General features: G+C 49.2%; 1 protein-coding gene across 4 annotated transcripts in view; it reads left to right on the top strand.

Annotated features, from left to right (window-relative positions):
• The window catches only part of DOP1B (DOP1 leucine zipper like protein B), a 125023-nt gene that overhangs the window by 95361 nt on the left and 13014 nt on the right, over nucleotides 1-16648 (top strand). For 3 of the 4 annotated variants that reach the window (XR_009697016.1, XM_061167348.1, XM_061167351.1), the window contains 9 exons: nucleotides 1451-1506; nucleotides 4235-4339; nucleotides 4450-4516; nucleotides 6396-6540; nucleotides 12726-12811; nucleotides 13034-13143; nucleotides 13279-13425; nucleotides 14877-14938; nucleotides 15451-15579. Coding sequence is in view for 3 of the 4 variants with exons in the window: in XM_061167348.1 (XP_061023331.1) it covers nucleotides 1451-1506; nucleotides 4235-4339; nucleotides 4450-4516; nucleotides 6396-6540; nucleotides 12726-12811; nucleotides 13034-13143; nucleotides 13279-13425; nucleotides 14877-14938; nucleotides 15451-15579 (907 nt within the window). In the remaining variant the exon portion in view is untranslated. The remainder of the gene's footprint in view (nucleotides 1-1450; nucleotides 1507-4234; nucleotides 4340-4449; nucleotides 4517-6395; nucleotides 6541-12725; nucleotides 12812-13033; nucleotides 13144-13278; nucleotides 13426-14876; nucleotides 14939-15450; nucleotides 15580-16648) is intronic. The other variant, XM_061167349.1, reaches the window with a different exon arrangement.

Here is a 16648-nt window from a genome sequence, read left to right as displayed (position 1 = left end):
CAGGAATGCCTTTAGCAGTTTTTACAGCTCCGCCTGCCTTGCGGGAGACCCTTCCACTGGGGGCGCCTCCTCTGAAAGGGCCTGTGGCTCAGGGTCACCCTCTGCAGAAATGTCCGCGCTGGGAGGAAGGCCTCCGGGGCCTCTAACCAGTCAGTTACACTTGCGGCCCTGCTTGCCTTCCTTCATTCCATGTGTTCATTGAACATCAGGTACATGTGTCCGCAGTGGGGAATCCTGAAGAGTGACACTGCCCCCGCCCACGGTCAGCCTGTATTCTAGTTGGGGAAAGAAGATGAGGCAGCCTACAACTTAACCCCATGAGGCCAGATCATGGAACCGGCTTAAGGAATCAGATGTAAAATGGTCACAAGTGGCTTCATGACATCTGCCCCCAGGTGTTTCCATGGCCTAGAACTCTTGTTGCTTTGGGGCTTCCCAGGTGGTGCTAGTGGTAAAGAGCCTGCAGGAGACAGGAGACCCAGGTTCAATCCCTGGGTCGGGAAGATTCCCCTGGAGGAGGGCACGGCAACCCACTCCAGTATTCTTGCCTGGAGAATCCCTGTGGACAGAGGAGCCAGGCGGGTTACAGTCCACGGGGTCACAAAGATTTGGACACAACTAAAGTAACTTGGCACACACAGCACTGGTTGCCTTTTACCCCTTTTAAAAAATATATTTATTTATTTACTGTGGGCATCGAGTCTTAGTTGGGACACGTGGGATCTTTCACTGCAGCTCACAGGCGTGTTAGGAGCAGCACTGAGGTGTAGTCACCCTGCAGCACGTGGGATCTTGGTTCCCTGAGCAGGGATGGAACCCGCGTCCCCTGCATTAGAAGGCGGGTTCCTAACCACCACATGGCTGGCAGGAAGGTCTCGCTTTTTACTCTTGAACGTGAATGTTCACGTGACAGACCTTGGATTGGCATTTATAACTCCGAGCAGGTCGAGTTGGCTGGAGACCGGCCTTCCCCGTGGCTGTTCAGTCCCTCCGAATGATGTCCCAGCTACAGCCACGGGGAAGCTGGCCCTCCGACAGACAGCCTTGTGCACAGTGCAGGCGCTTTCCCGCTTTATTCCTTCAGTACTTGATCTACAAGCATCTGCAAAACCTGGGCTTAAAAATAAAAACCCAAAAAACCCTAGACGTCATCTGGCCAACTAGTTTTCGGCCTTTCTTATATACTTGCTAAAAGTCTGGGGTGGAAAGTAGGTAAACGTGGGGAAGGACTGGGAGTCTGATTCGCAGAGACCTAAGGATGTGGGCCCTCACAGGATACCTTTGCTTTTATTTCACTGAGAGCCTTCGTATTATTACATTCAGAAGACTCCTGGAGCTGGAAACCTTTGCTTTGTTAGCAGATAGAACCTGTTTCGTTTCTGTATTTGAATTCTTGTTTTAGCCTTAATTCCTCCCAATTTGGAGTAATTAGCTGTACTTTAATTTTCAGAAATCGCCCCTGGTGGATGTCCCCGTGTTGCAGTTTTGCTACGCGTTCATCCAAAGGTAACGCAGCCCCTCAAAGGCATTTCTCAATTATAGATGCTGTTGCAGTGATTATAAGTAGCTACTCTTGATTGTCCTCCTTTTTTTCTTTTAATTGCAGCGCCGTTGATTTACCATGTCGAGTTAGTTTCAGGTGTCTGGCACCGTGACTCAGTTCGATATAGGGGGGTGTGTGTGTGTGCGTGTATGCTTTTTCAAATGCTTTTTCATTACAAGTTATTACAAGATGTTGCGTATAGTTCCCTGGGCTTTACAGTAGGTCCTTATTGTTTACCTTTTTTGTATACAGTAGTGTGTCTATGTTAATCCCAGCTTCTTCTTTATCCCTCTCTGCCTCCACCTGTATGTTTCTTGATTACTGGAGAGCCTTAGTTCAGAAAGTATCTGTGTGTTACTAACCCAGTCATGTCTGACTCTGTGTGACCCCATGGTCTGCAGCCCACCAGGCTCCTCTGTCCATGGGATTCTCCAGGTAAGAATACTGGAGTGGGGTGCCGTTTTCCTCCTCCAGGGGATCTTGCCGACCCAGGGATCTGAGAGGTGTCCTAATTCCCGCTCAAGCCATTGGAATACCCCGACAGTCTTACTTTTTCCTTCTACAGAGAGCTAATCTGACATCTTCAAGTCTGTGTGCTGTAGCTTGAACACTTTATCTCAGCACAGCTTTGTGTGAGACTTGGTAAACTTCAGAAGAAACAGTTTGCATTACCTTGATAACCTAAAAAAAGGAGAGGAATTTTAAGAACCTCTTTTAGGAAAAGAAGTGATTATTTTGGATGCTGTCCTCAGTTGTTTGCCCTGTTTCCTGCTGGGACGCTTCATGTCAACGGACGTGAGTTTGAGCAAGCTCCGGGAGTTGGTGATGGACAGGGAAGCCTGGCGTGCTGCAGTCCATGGGGTCGCAAAGAGTCAGACACGACTGAGCGACTGAAGTGAACTGAGGTTTCTGCGTGGGTTCCCTGAGCTGAACACCCACCTGCTGGGGCCTCAGCTGCAGTGGTTCCCCAGGCGGCTCTCTGCAGGAGAGAGGATGCTTTGCTGGCCTCCTGCAGCTCTTACGGCAGGTCCTGGATATAGCTCCCAGATGCCTCCACCGTCCGGGGAGGTTAGAGCTGCAGTAATGGGGGTGAAGGGGGTGTAGCCCCATCTCACGGATGCCTTGATAGCCTCACGTGTCTCAGGGGATTTACCATTAGTAAATTTGACCACCAGCTGCAAGCTCCCTGGCTAGCAACTTCACATTCCATGGTTATTCTGACCCATGACTCCCTAGGGTTACAGGAAGGTAGATGGAGGGTCCTAGTCCCAGGAGTCCCCAGGTCCAGAATTGAGTTCAGGCCAGCTGTTCACCCTCCACCACAAGCATCACTGCACTCCTTTCCTCCAGGAGGAGAAAATGAGCGAGTCATGTCCTTCCTCTGTTGTTCAGTCACTCAGTTGTGTCCAACTCTTTACGACTCATGGACTGCAGCACACCAGACTTCCCTGTCCTTCACTATCTCCCAGAGCTTGCTCAAATTCACATCCATTGAGTCAGTGATGCCATCCAACCATCTCATCCTCTGTCGTCCCCTTCTTCTCCTGCCTTCAATCCTTCCCAGCATCAGGGTCTTTAATAATGAGTTGGCTCTTCGCATCAGGTGACCAAAGTATTGGAGCTTCAGTTTAGCGTCAATCCTTCCAATGAATATTCAGGGTTGATTTCCTTAAGGATGGACTGGTTTGATGTCCAAGGGACTCTTAAGCGTCTCCTCCAACACCACAGTGCAAAAGCATCAATCCTTCGGCGCTCCGCCTTCTTTATGGTCCAACTCTCACATCCATACATGACTACTGGAAAAACCACAGCTTTGACTTTGTGGACCTTTGTTGCTAAAGTAATATCTCTGCTTTTTAATACGTTGTCTAGATTGGTCATAGCTTTTCTTGCAAGAAGCAGGCGTCTTTTCATTTTGTGGCTGCAGTCATTGCCCTCAGTGATTTTGGAGCCCAAGAAAATAAAGTCACTGCTTCCACTTTTCCCCATGTCCTTCCTAGTGCTCACTCATATGTGTCGTAATCCCAGCAAGCGCCGGCTGCAGTGGCCTGAGTGACTTCATCCAGCAGCCGCAGGGACGGCAGCCTCCTTTCAGGGAGGAGGCCCTGCCCAGGACTCTCAGGAGGCCGAGAGTCAGGGACCAGCACTCGATCCTGGGACCCTCTGGCTGCAGCCCAGCTGCCTCCCTGTGCAGTGCAGCGTCACCCCACGGCAACAACCCCAAGTCCTCATTTCCCGTGAGGCCTGACCTGAGAGCTGCTGAAGATCAGCCTCCGCTGGGTAACCCCTGACTGTACCCTCTGCGACCTCCCGATGGCTCATTCTGCATTTCCAGTGATGTTAGGGAGGCCAAATGCTAGATGGAGCCAGAACAGGCCCAGAGATCCGTCCTCCAGTTCAAGGCTTTCACTTTATAGATGAGGAAACTAGGAGCGTCTGACCTGTTTAGATGGGTGGCTGGTAATCCAAGCCCCCAAGTTCTTGCCAGAATACTGCAATTTAGCGCGTGTGTATTTTAATTTAAAAAGAACAAAACAGGTCAGGCAGATAAGGCATCATCCTGTGCCTTCTAACCGCCTGCACCTAAAACATGCTTATAAGAAAGCATTTTGATTGGACCTGTTCATGACTGGATTTTTTTTTTTCTTATGGTTTTTTGTTATTGTCTGTTTATTTGTTTTTATTAAATAGGCTCCCAGCAACAGCCTTGCAAGAGAACTTCCCTTCGCTGTTGGGTGTGTTGAAGGAGTCCGTGCAGTTGAATCTGGCTCCCCCCGGTTACTTTCTGCTTCTCAGGTACCGTGTTCCCAGCCACTCAACGTTACCGCATTTTTTTTTTCTCCAGGAACATGTATGTTTTCATTTCTGCTAGCATTCTCATTCTGAAGCTGATTGTCTCTCAACAGCATGCTGAATGACTTTGTGACAAGAACTCCAAACCTGGAGAGCAAGAAGGACCAAAAAGACCTGCAGGTCTGTATGTGCGTGTCCAGTAGGATGGTTCCTCTCCCAAGAGAGCATTGCCTGCCCCACACCCCCAACCCCCCTCACTGCCCCTAACCGCCCCCCCCGCCCCACCGCCTTCAGATAATCTCACTGGAGATAATAAACATTAAACATGGGGCAGAACCAGATCTTAGGTTTGCATGTGTTCCCACATCTGACTCCCTGTATCACTGTCTTCAGAGGACTCGATAGAGTGTCCGGATGACGGTTCTCATGTCAGCCTTGAGCCATCCACCTTGCAATTTGCAAGGTGCCCGCTCACTTCCGCCTGGACCCCGATGTGTGCAGGCTCCCTCTTCAGCATGGCTGGAGCAGTAAATCTGTCTTTATACACAGATTCCCTTCCTTAGAACCTTCCCCCCTCCTCTTTTTTAAAGCAATTCAGACTCATGGGAAACTTCAAAAACACTGAAAAGCAAAAGTAAAGCTCAGCCACCAGAGAAGGAAAATCTCCTTTGAGTAGAAACCCAGCCAATAAGTAGAAGTGACGATGGCGTGACGAGGAGTTGAGGGTAACTCAGTGGGCCCCTGCATCTACCCAGAGGGTCCCAGGCCTCCTGGCACGGACCCCTTCCTACCGCTTCCAGGCACCCTGACTTCCCCATCTGCTCACTGCCCTCGAAATGGCGGCTTCTCTTAAGTCCTCAACCCCTTGTCTTGATGTTTTTTTCAGATTTATTTTATTGACGCGTAAGCAGCGCTGTGTTAATGTCTGCAGTACTGCAGAGTCACTCAGTTATGCACGTATATGCATTCTTTCTCCTCTTTCTTTCCATTATGGTTTATCGCAGGATGTTGAATGCAGTTGCTCTCTGCTCTGCAGTAGGACCCCGTCGTCTGTCCATCCAATATATGTAATCGTTTGCATCTGCTAATCCCAGCCTCCTGCTCCATCCTTCCTGCACCCCCTTCCCCCTCAGCACCCCCAAGTCTGTCTCTGTGTCTGTGAGTCTGCTTTCTGTCTCCTCGGTAGGTCCTGTTGTGCCGCATCAGAGATTCCCCTTGTCAGTGTTGTCATCTGACGTGTGTCTTTCTCTGCCTGGCTTCCCTTTCGCGATCATCCCCAGATCCATCCATCTTTCCGCCATCTCCCTTGCTGCCAGCGTCCACCCCCACACCTCTGCCCGGGCGTGCCACCCCCATCCGTCCCACCAGGGAGGGATATACTCTTGCTTCATGCCTGAATGCACCTGCTGCAATCAGAGCAGAAGCCAGGACTGCTCACGTGTCAGGGATGTCTAGTCCCCTCTTAGCTGATGATACCCCATGATACCCACTCCGTGTCTCCTCTCGTGTCCCGGCTGCTTGACCAGATTCTGTACTGAGAGCACTCCTGTGCTCTTCACCCTCAAGTCAGTTTGAACCTCCTCAGTTTTGTTTCTGGTCGTGTTCATCAAAGGTGCATCTCTAGTAAGAACCCATGGTCCTAAAGAAACCAGAAATCGAATCTGCCAGATGCCTTGTGTGGCTGTGACGTCCTATGTATCCGTTTTCCCCACTGACCGTAGAGCAGCCACAGCTCCACGTATGGCTGCTGAGCCCTTGTAATGTGGCTTGCCTGAACTGAACGTGCCGTAAGCGTAAGACATGCATCAGGTTGAAATACTTAGTGCAAAGAAGAATGCCGAATCTCACTAATTTTATATCGATTATATGTTGATACTACTTTGGATATATCGAGTTACACACTGTGAACTTGTTTCTTCTTTTAAGGTAGCTCCTCGAAGACTTTATTACCTGTATGCTTCATAGCTGTGATTTGCATTATGTTTCTGTTGGATGGTGCTACCTTAGGCACTTAAGACTCTCTTAACTTCCTTTCCTCTTTTCTCTCGGTTCCTCTCAGGAAGTCACTCAAAAAATTCTGGATGCTGTTGGGAACATTGCTGGGTCTTCCTTGGAACAAACCAGCTGGCTGAGCAGGAACTTGGAAGTGAAGGCCCAGCCTCAGATCTCTCTAGAAGAATCCGATGCTGAGGAAGACTTGCATGGTAGGTATATATGGCTCAGAAAGTAATGCCTGCTGCCAGCTAGCGGGTCTCTCTCTGCATTAAAAGTGACCTGGCTTTGCTTCTTACAATATAAGTTGTAGTGTCATAAACATAAGTCATAGTAAAATAAACAGTAGAATTCCACTGGAAGGGTGCCAATGACCCATGCTACCGTGTTCAGCCCTCCATGAGCCTAGATGAGGGTCCTGGGAAATAACTTCCCAAGATAATTTGCATGGACTCAGTGGTAGAAATCTTTGTGAGGTAAAGAATAGGGAGAATGCATGTGTTTTTTTTGTTTGTTTTTTGTGTGGAGCCGTGGAAAGAAAACTTAGTAAACCAACTCACTGTTGTCAAGCAAATGATGTATTTCATTTCTGGCCTGCTTTCCAGAGATCCTTGTATTTGGTCATTGCCCAGGTCACTAAGATTTTATCATGGAGGTCACACACAGTAGGCTCACCCCAGCCTCATTATTAGTTCTAACTTCCTAGGCAAATGATCGGGAGACTCTGGAAGGAGACTCATCTGTTTATTTGGAGGACCACTGACCAGCCAGAAACCCCTGAGGGGTCTGAATTAAATGCCACGGTGTAGACTGCCAGTTGCTGGTGCCCTAAAGACCACCAGATGAATCTTTCAGTCAGGCACATCTCAGGTTATTGGATCCGCTGCAGCAAGGGAGAAACTTGGCCGAGTCAGAGGGGTGTCTCAACAGGGGACGCTTGGGGAGGATGGTAGGGGAATGTAGGGCATAGGTCAAGTTGTCTGTGGCAGATGTTTCAAGGTGGGGATTGGGTGGAGTTAGTGATCAGATACCTCTGCACTGGTGGGCATAGTGCTAGGCGGGGAACTGCAAGTGAATCTTCATGAACACACTGCTTGTTTCGATAAGTGAGCCGCTTTAGTCAGTTTAGTCTTTCTTACAGGATTAGGCTTATCTTGGAGCAAGTATTAATGATTATTTCTGCAAGTTCCCAGTATAATTTAACACGCAGACACTATGCCCAGTCCCCACACTGCTCAGCACTAGACAAGAAAATCGGGCTTCCCTGGTGGCTCAGCTGGTAAAGAATCCGCCTGCAATGCAGGAGACCTGGGTTCAATCCCTGGGTTGGGAAGATCCCTTGGAGAAGGGAAAGGCTACCCACTGCAGTGTTCTGGCCTGGAGAATTCCATGGACTGTATAGTCCAAGGGGTCACAAAGAGTCAGACACGACTGAGCGACTTTCACTTCACTTTCATGTTTCCCCTTCCCTCCTCTTTTGATGTGACCTCGATCATTATCATTAGCAGTTGTTACAGCAGCAGAAACGAAATTGAATTCGTAGGTTTTAATGTACAAAGGACGGCGTGTCAAGAAATCTGGGCTCTTTTCTCTTGCAAGTAGCAGAAACCCACTTCAGGAGAACAGAAACACAGCAGCCCAAGACGTTCTGGCTCACGTCTGTGAAATGCCCAGGCGTCCGTATCTGGTTTTGAGGGCAGAGTCGGAACCACGTGTTCAGACGCAGTTCATCACATCTTGTGCAGGTTCTTCCCTGGTCTGCGGCTGTCCCAGTAGCGGGCAGGAAGGGCTCGTGCCCAGGAGCCCGAAAAGTGGTCTCCCACCCAAGAGGGGCTTCTCTTCCCAGGAGGAGAAGGGATGGCGTTGGACAGACAAACCGCGGTGCCCCTTTCCATCACATCTTCCAGTGTTTATCTGACAGCTGGCTTTGTGGTTTACATAAGAAAAGTAATCACACTTTACTCTGTACCGAAGATCCTGTAGCTCGTATACTATCATTTGCTAACGTAAACCAACAATTACATTTTCTCAGGCTGTGGCTCTGATTATAGTTGTGGTTCCAGGGAAGGAGAGTCCGTGCCTCTCCTTGACTCCTTTGCTCTCAGTTACTCTGCCATAGTTTCCGATATGCGGATGAAACTGCCTCTTGAATCCTGGCGTGCTGCAGTCCGTGGGGCCGCAGAGAGTCAGGCACAACCGAGCCACTGAACAGCTATCACCACCAGCTCAGCTGAGCTGCGTCCAGTGTTACTGGGCTGACAACCTCAAGACAGTAAAGTAGTAAAATAATTATCTGAGTTTTTATTTAAGAAAAGAAATCGTTGGACTTCCCGTTGTTTCAGTGGTTGAGACTCAGCGCTCCCAATGCAGGGCACGTGGGTCTGATCCCTCATTGGGGAACCAAGATCCTACATGCTGAGCAGTGCAGCCTTAAAAAAAAAAAAAGAAAATCATAGAATTCCAAAGTGAAAAGTTACTTGGGGCATCTTAATTAGCAGTTTGAGTAAACTCCGAGAGTTGGTGATGGACAGGGAGGCCTACGTGCTGCAGTCCATGGGGTCGCAAAGAGTCGGACACGACTGAGCGGCTAAACTGAACTGAACTAATTAGCAAAGTGTAGAGTACCAAGAGAGTCTCTGGATCATAACTATTTTTTTATTTCAGTCTTAAACAAACTAAGTGTGCACCCTGGCGATATAAAGCATGAAACAGAACGAGCCTTCAAGTGATGTGTTTTTTTCGGCTTAGAGTCTTTATGCATGCAGTGGACATGCAGGGCCTTCCATGTATGTTTGAGCCTGGCATGTGCCACGCACCGTGTTTTAGACGCTGGTGCTCCAGCAGCAAACAGAATGAGCAGGGCCTCTGCTGTCGAGGGGGTGACATGGAAGTGATGGTCCAGAGTAAATTAACAAAAGGTATCTTTCAGTTCTTCTGGAAATGCAAAGTCATTCCAAAATGATATATGCATATATATATATATATATTTTTTTTTAATGGGAGTGGGGCTGGGTTCACTTTAGATGTTACAGAACATGTCCCCAAGGAAGTGACAGTTGTGCTGAGAAATGAAAGATAAAGTTGCGGGGGGACTTCCTTGGTGGTCCAGTGGTTGCGTGTCCTTCTGCCAATGCAGGGGACAAGGATTCCATCCTTGTCCTTGTCAGGGAGCTTAAGATCCCATGTGCCTCAGGACAGCTAAGCCCATGCACCACAACTGTCAAAGCCTGCACACTGCAACACAGTGAGAAGAAGTATTAGTGTCTCAGTCACATCTGACCCTTTGTGACCCCATGGGCTGTAGCCTGCCAGGCTCCTCTGTCCATGGGATGTTCCAGGCAAGAACACTGGAATGGGTTGCCGTGTCCTCCTCCAGGGGGTCTTCCAGACCCAAGGATCGAACCCAGGTTCTCCTCCCTGGCAGGCAGTTGGATCATGTGAGCCAGCAGGGAAGCCCACCACAACAGAGAGGACCCCCCAGTTGCTGCAACTAGAGAAAATCCGTGCACAGCAGCAAAGACCCAGCACAGCCAGAAATAAAAGATAAGAGCATGCAGAGACCTAAGAAGGCGCTCCCCGGGTGGGGGTGGGGATGACAAACCCTTGGGGTGGGAGTGGGCTGAGACCCAGAAACCTCGAGACCAGCCCTCTGGGAACCTACCGAGCAGTCAGGCGAGGTCCGGGAGGGCCGTGGGGCTCGAGGCTGAGCTTGCCTCGGGGCTTGGCCATCCGCCCGCTTGCTGCGGGAAGCCATTCAAGCGTTTGGAGCAGTGACAGGATCTGACTGAGTTTTCAGAAAACATCAGTGTGGCTGCTGCGAGCAACATGGGCCACAGAAACCAGAGGTTCAGGCAGAGGACTCTGGTGGTGCTTTGGGCACAGCTGACGCTGGTTTAGAGGCACGAATGCTAGAACACAGTGGGCTGGTGGGAAGGCAGGGTCCCCGGAACCGGCTGATGGCCTGGACATGGGAGTCACCAAAAGGCAGTCAAGGGCGACTTCGGGTTTTGGTTTAAACAGCTCCTGCGATGGAGAAGACTGCAGCAGGAACATCTCAGGGGAGGGAAGTGAAGCCTGGGTTTGCATGGCCGTATTAAATCTTGAGATGGTCTGGGAAAGGTCACTGGGGTAGGAGGAGAAACCGAGAAAACATCAAGTCATGGAAACTATGAGGAGAGTGTTTCCAGAAGGAGGGAGGAGGCGCGCGGTAGAAGGCTGCTGAGAAGTAGTGTGAGATAAGGACGCAGGCTCTCTGGACGGCTGGGGATCATGGCACGCTGGGGTCGGGGGGGATAAAGGACTGAGATGAGAAGGACCTGGCAGTGGGTGTCGATAACCCACTGAGGCTTACTTGTCAGTGGGACAGGAATGAACTAGTGAATGCGGGCTCAGTGGTGTCCAGCTCTTTGAGACCCTATGGACTGCAGCCCATGCTAACCCTCCCATAGAGCGGTGGTGGTGGTTTCGTCGCTAAGTCATGTCTGACCCTTTGTGACCCCACGGACTGTAGCCCGCCAGGCTCCTCTGTCCATGGGATTCTCCAGGCAAGAATACCGGAGTGTGTTGCCATTTCCTTCTCCAGGGGATCTTCCCGACCCAGGAATCGAACCCGGGTCTCCTGCACTGCAGGCAGATTCTTTACCGACTGAGCTACAAGGGAAACCCCACAGAGAACCCCTTACCCTGCCCACAATGTCCCTTGGCGCTATGCTGCCTTCCCCACTCGCCAACGTAATGCTCCGAGAGGCTCCTCTGTCCATGGGATTCTCCAGGCAAGCGTACTGGAGTGGGCTGCCATTTCCTCCTCCAGGGATCATCCTGACCCAGGGATCAAACTCACATCCCCTGCACTGCAGGCAGATTCTGTACCGCTTAAGGCATCAGGGAACCCTACTGATGTAGTACTAAGGACCAAAGAATATTGTTTATTTGGCTTACTCTTCAATTAGAGTTCATCAAAGCATATTTGTGTGGTGCTGAAACAGTGCAGCAGAGCAGTAGAAATCAATACCAAAAGGTGGAAGGATAGTTAGAAAGTGACATCTTTGACAGCCATCCGTTCTGTTGCTCAGTCGTGTCTGCTTCTTTGTGACCCCATGGGCTGCAGCACACCAGGCCTCCCTGTCCATCACCAACTCCCGGAGCCTGCTTAAACTCATGTCCATCTAGTCGGTGATGCCATCCAACCATCTCTTTCTCTGTCGTCCCCTTCTCCTCCTGCCTTCAGTCTTTCCCAGATCAGGTCTTGACAGCCATAGGGCCAGGATTAACATGGTCAGTGGAATTACTGTTCTTTGACAAGAGCTGGGAACATGTCTATCAAACAGACAAGACAGAGGATATCAGTGTGCTAGATTAATAACGCGTAGGGCCAAACTGAGGGAGTTCCCATTTGTTTACATTTATTTTCTGAATGAAATATGAAGTGAGGTTGCCAGCTGAGAAGGTGCATGTAGTGGTGGCTCTGGAGGGAGGAGGCGAATTAGGTTGGAGAGTGAGGAGGCCAGCATAGCACTGAAATACATGGGGGAGGTATATCTAGTAGCATCAGGTGTTTTTTGAGATTCATGGTCATGAAATAGAGTGAGATCTATTTCATAGTGGTTTGGTTTTTTCCTCCGGAGCATTTCGCTGTGTGGAACCAGGCAATCACTGGGTTTAGCCAGCTTTGCATGCTTCTGAGTGATTGCTTCAGGAGGGAGAGAGGAGAAAAAGAATGAAGGATGCTCTCAAGGTGGCTGATGGACCTCGGGTGTGGGTGGGGAGGAAGAGAAGTGAAGACCTGGGGGGTTAAGGTGAGGAATTCCAGGGGCTGGAGGAAGCTGTCAGAGCAGCGTTCCAGGAGTAAGCGAGCGGGTAAAATAAGACACGGTCATGACAGGCGGCTAGAGATGGAGATTTGGGAAACTGGCGTGACCATGTGTGTGACGGTGACAGCGGCTAGCTGAGCTGGAGCAAAATAAAAAGATGGCTGAAAAGACTTGAGGGGCTCAGAGGCCAGGGTGACAGAGGCACCACCCAAGGGGATGTTGAAGTTCCAAGAATGATGATGGGAAGAGAAGCAGGGAGGAAGATGGTGAGCTGGTGCTGAACAAAGGTTCTCAGTTGCCAAAACTGAACACGTGAGAAGAGAAAAATACCTAACACATACTTAACACACGTCATCAGCGTGAAAGGTAGAGACTCATGACTCACGTTCATGTGATGCTTTGGGGGCATAAATGGTGACCAATCCATCGTGATTTTTTTTTTTTTTTGGCTGTTCGGCCCTCGAGATCTTAGCTCCCTGACTAGGGAGTGACCTCCAGCCCCAGCAGTGAGATCGCGGCATCCTAACCACTGGGCCAGCGGGCAAGTGCCCCATCTGTCACGGTTAAAACACAAATGTCTCTCTCAGCAGATGCTGCCGCCGCCGCTTCAGCGATGGTCTCTGCCTCTGCGCCCTCGGTGTACAGCGTGCAGGCCTTGTCGCTCCTGGCAGAGGTTAGTATGTGTCTGCCTCGTCATCCCCTCTGGGGGAATGAGGCTTCACCAGGGCGCTTCCATTCTCAGAGACTGGGGGCTCGGGCTGCCCCATCCCAGCTGAGCCCGTAAGCCGGCCTGGGCCTCTGGCTGCCCGGTGAGGTTGTCCTGCTAGGCTAGGCTGTATGTACGCCATATTGCCACTTCCTTTAGGAGAGTCCTGTTTGCCGACTCCTGTTCTAGGTCCTGGCGCCACTCCTGGACATGGTTTACCGAAGTGACGAGAAGGAGAAAGCGGTGCCCTTGATCTCACGTTTGCTGTACTATGTATTTCCTTACCTACGCAATCACAGGTACGGCCTCCTCTGTAGCCCCCAACCCGCCCACTCCTGCCCCGGTGTGGCAAGATGGCTCACGGGAAATGCATCCAGCAGGGCTCCTCTCATGGCCTCTGACCTTGACCCTTTGCCCTTCCCATGCCCTTGCAGCGCCTACAATGCCCCCAGCTTCCGGGCGGGCGCCCAGCTGCTGAGTTCTCTGAGTGGGTATGCCTATACCAAGCGAGCCTGGAAGAAAGAAGCCCTGGAGTTATTCTTGGACCCAGCCTTCTTCCAGATGGACACGTCTTGTGTGCAGTAAGAAATGCCATCCTGATTTTAAAAAATGGGCCGGGAACCTTCACGTGGCAAAGTGTGTGGGTTTCTGTAATTAGTTCCCATTCCTGAACCGGGGAGCAGAGCTGACTGTTATCATCCCAAATCGCAGGACACCACTCACAGGTTAGCGATGTATTTCCGGGGAAGGAATGTAAGGCTTTTGAAAATGACACAGGTGCCCTTTTTTTCCCAATCAAGAGATGAATTGTTATTATTCCTAAAGAGCATAACAAGGGGTTCCAGCGGTACTTGGTCTATGCTGCTCTGTCTTGTAATCACAAGATGCTGGACCAGTATTGAGACGACAGGGCTCTGTGGTGACCCTCCGGGTGCTTCCCCCACTTCTGGGCTCACACTCCACGAGTCCTCGCTGAGACCGTGCAGCCCCCAGGCTCTGCGCGGGCAGCAGAGATGCGTGGAATCAGGATGAACTGACTGCGCCTTCTACTCGGAGGTCAGCAGAACCACTCGTAATTCTGCCTGTGGCTTGGCTAAATGTGTCTTTATTAACAGCAGGGGTCGAGGGTAGAGACTGGTCAGCTTCTTTGACCATGGTCTTTCACCCTGCATCAGGAAGATCTGCTAGAGAAGGGACAGGCTACCCACTCCAGTATTCTTGGGCTTCCCTGGGGGCTCAGCTGGTAAAGAATCCGCCTACAATGCCAGAGACCTCGGTTCAATCCCTGGGTTGGGAAGAAGCCTGGAGGAGGGAACAGCCACCCACTTCAGTATTCTGGCCTGAAGAATCCCATGGACTGTATAGTCCCTTGGGTCGCAAAAGAGTCAGACACGACTGAGCAACTTTCACTTTCACCCTGTAATCCTGTTGCACTGTGGGAGACTCTGATGAAAACTAGTGGTATTTGTCTTCAGGACCCCCACTGCTGTTCCTCAACACAAGTGTATGGACTTCATCTGTGCAAACACATTTAAGGGCAACTCTTGCAAAAGCCTCTTGATTCAGATGGTAAAGGATTCCACCTGCAATGAAGGAGACCAGGGTTCGATCCCTGGGTTGGGAAGATTCCCTGGAGAAGGAAATGGCAATCCGCTCCAGATTCTGGAGAATCCCATGGACAAAGGAGCCTGATGGGCTACGATCCATGGGGTTGCAAAAAGTCAGACACAACTGAGTGACTAACACTTTTCTTTTTGCAAAAGCCAAAGAACTTTGAATGAGTGCTTTCTTTTATGGTGGTCTGGGAATTATTTATTACTTCCTAGGTTATTTATTCCCTATATTAAGGTTATAAATGAAGAGCTTCTTCTTAGCTTCTCCTTATGTAAAAACTATTCATCCCTTTCACTAACTTTTCAGAAAAGAGTTTTTAATCTTAAAGGGACATGTTATTTTTCCTTGATATTTTTGACTGAACTGTCTGTCACCCTTTGCATATTTAACTTTGCTTTCTTTTTTTTTAAATATCCAGTTGGAAGTCCATTATTGACCATCTTCTGACTCATGAGAAAACGATGTTTAAAGATCTAATGAGTAAGTTCTTCTGTATTAACATGCACATAAGTCACACTTTAAAGGACCAAAGCCTTTTGGTCATAATCAGCTTTTACCACGTATTTCAGAACATGACTCAAACTTTTTATGGTGCAGTTTCAGCCACAAACTGTAATGTGGCAGATAGGATTTGTCAGGACTCCATGAGTGAACCTTCCTAGTTCTAGTCAGTTGACAAGAATGCCTCTAACCACCATTTTTGCATTTTTATAGTGGAGAAAATACTTTTGAAAGCAATGATAAGGTGACCATAATTTGCTAGGAGTACTTTCCTATAGCGCATATTGTCTTCAAACACCTTATCATTAAGTATCACTCAAGAAGTAAATACTTCTATAAATTTTAAATATTTGGATAATAGCTACATGCCCTTAATCAAGATCACATTCCACCAGGGGAGATAGGAATGAACACTTGTGTGAATTTCTTATCACTTACCACTCATTGTAGGTTTCTCACTAAGTGAACCTTATTTGCTGTATTTTTTCCAGACATGCAGAGCAGTTCTTTAAAACTGTTCTCCAGTTTTGAGCAGAAAGCCATGCTGCTAAAGCGCCAGGCTTTTGCTGTCTTCAGTGGAGAACCTGATCAGTACCACCTTTACCTTCCTCTGATCCAAGGTAAGAAGGCCCACCCTCCCCCCCAGCCCCCTCCCCACACAGACAGGCCCAGAGGGGCCAGCACATGCTGGCAGAATGGGCCAGTGTCAGATAAGCGTTCCGCAGGGGTGATCGTAGAAGAACTTCGGTAAATCGGGAACTTTGTTTTAAAAATCAATTGCTATAGTGCTGTTAGTTTTTATTAGGTCATTTTTAAAAATCTGGCCGTACTTCTTTGGCACTGTCTCCTGCTTGATCCCTCCTGCAGTCCAGATGCTTGGAGGGTGGAATCCTAACGGAGGCTAGCAGAGGAGCAGGACTATGGAGGAGTGCCTTTTTTCCTTAGCAGTTTTTTTTCTCCTTCACCCTCGCAGTATCCTTTATCTGCTTCAACAATGAATGACTGGGACTTCCCTTGTGGTCTAGTGGTGAAGACTTCACCTTCAGCGCAGGGGGTGGGGGGTTCTGTCCCTGGTTGGGGAACTAAGATCCCACGTCCCTCTGGGCCAGAAAAACTGAAAGGTGAAGCAGAAGCAATATTGTAACAAATTCAATGCTGTGCTGGGCTCAGTTGCCTCAATCATGACTCTTGGCGACCTTTGAACTGTAGCCCACCAGGCTCCTCTGTCCATGGGAGTTCTCCAGGCAAGAATACTAGAGTGGGTTGCCATGTCCTCCTCCAGGGGATCTTCCCGACCCAGGACTCGATCCCGTATCTCCAGCATCTTCTGCATTGCAGGCACGTTCTTTACCTACTGAGCCACCTGGGAAGCCCAACAGATTCAATAAAGACTTTAAAAACAGTCAACATCAAAAATGCTTTTTAAAAAACGAATGTGGATATTGGACCTGACTTTAGAGGGTTTTTCCTGCTCCTTATGAAATGTTAAGATGAACATTCTAATTCACCCTCCTCCAAGATGTGCAAGAATTCTCAAACAGAAATGTGTTTTTCCTAAGACTCATAGCCTAAACGGGATATAATGAAGTAAAAAAAATAATCTTTCAAGATCATATTAAATATCATGAGTACTAGTGTAAAAACAGTTTTACAAATACTAGAATTATGATGATGTCAGTCATTTGGGGG

This window comes from Dama dama, chromosome 19 (genome assembly GCF_033118175.1).
Source record: "Dama dama isolate Ldn47 chromosome 19, ASM3311817v1, whole genome shotgun sequence".
NCBI lineage: Eukaryota > Metazoa > Chordata > Mammalia > Artiodactyla > Cervidae > Dama > Dama dama.
Note: the sequence above shows the minus strand (reverse complement) of the source record. Positions and strands in the feature narration are given on the sequence as shown.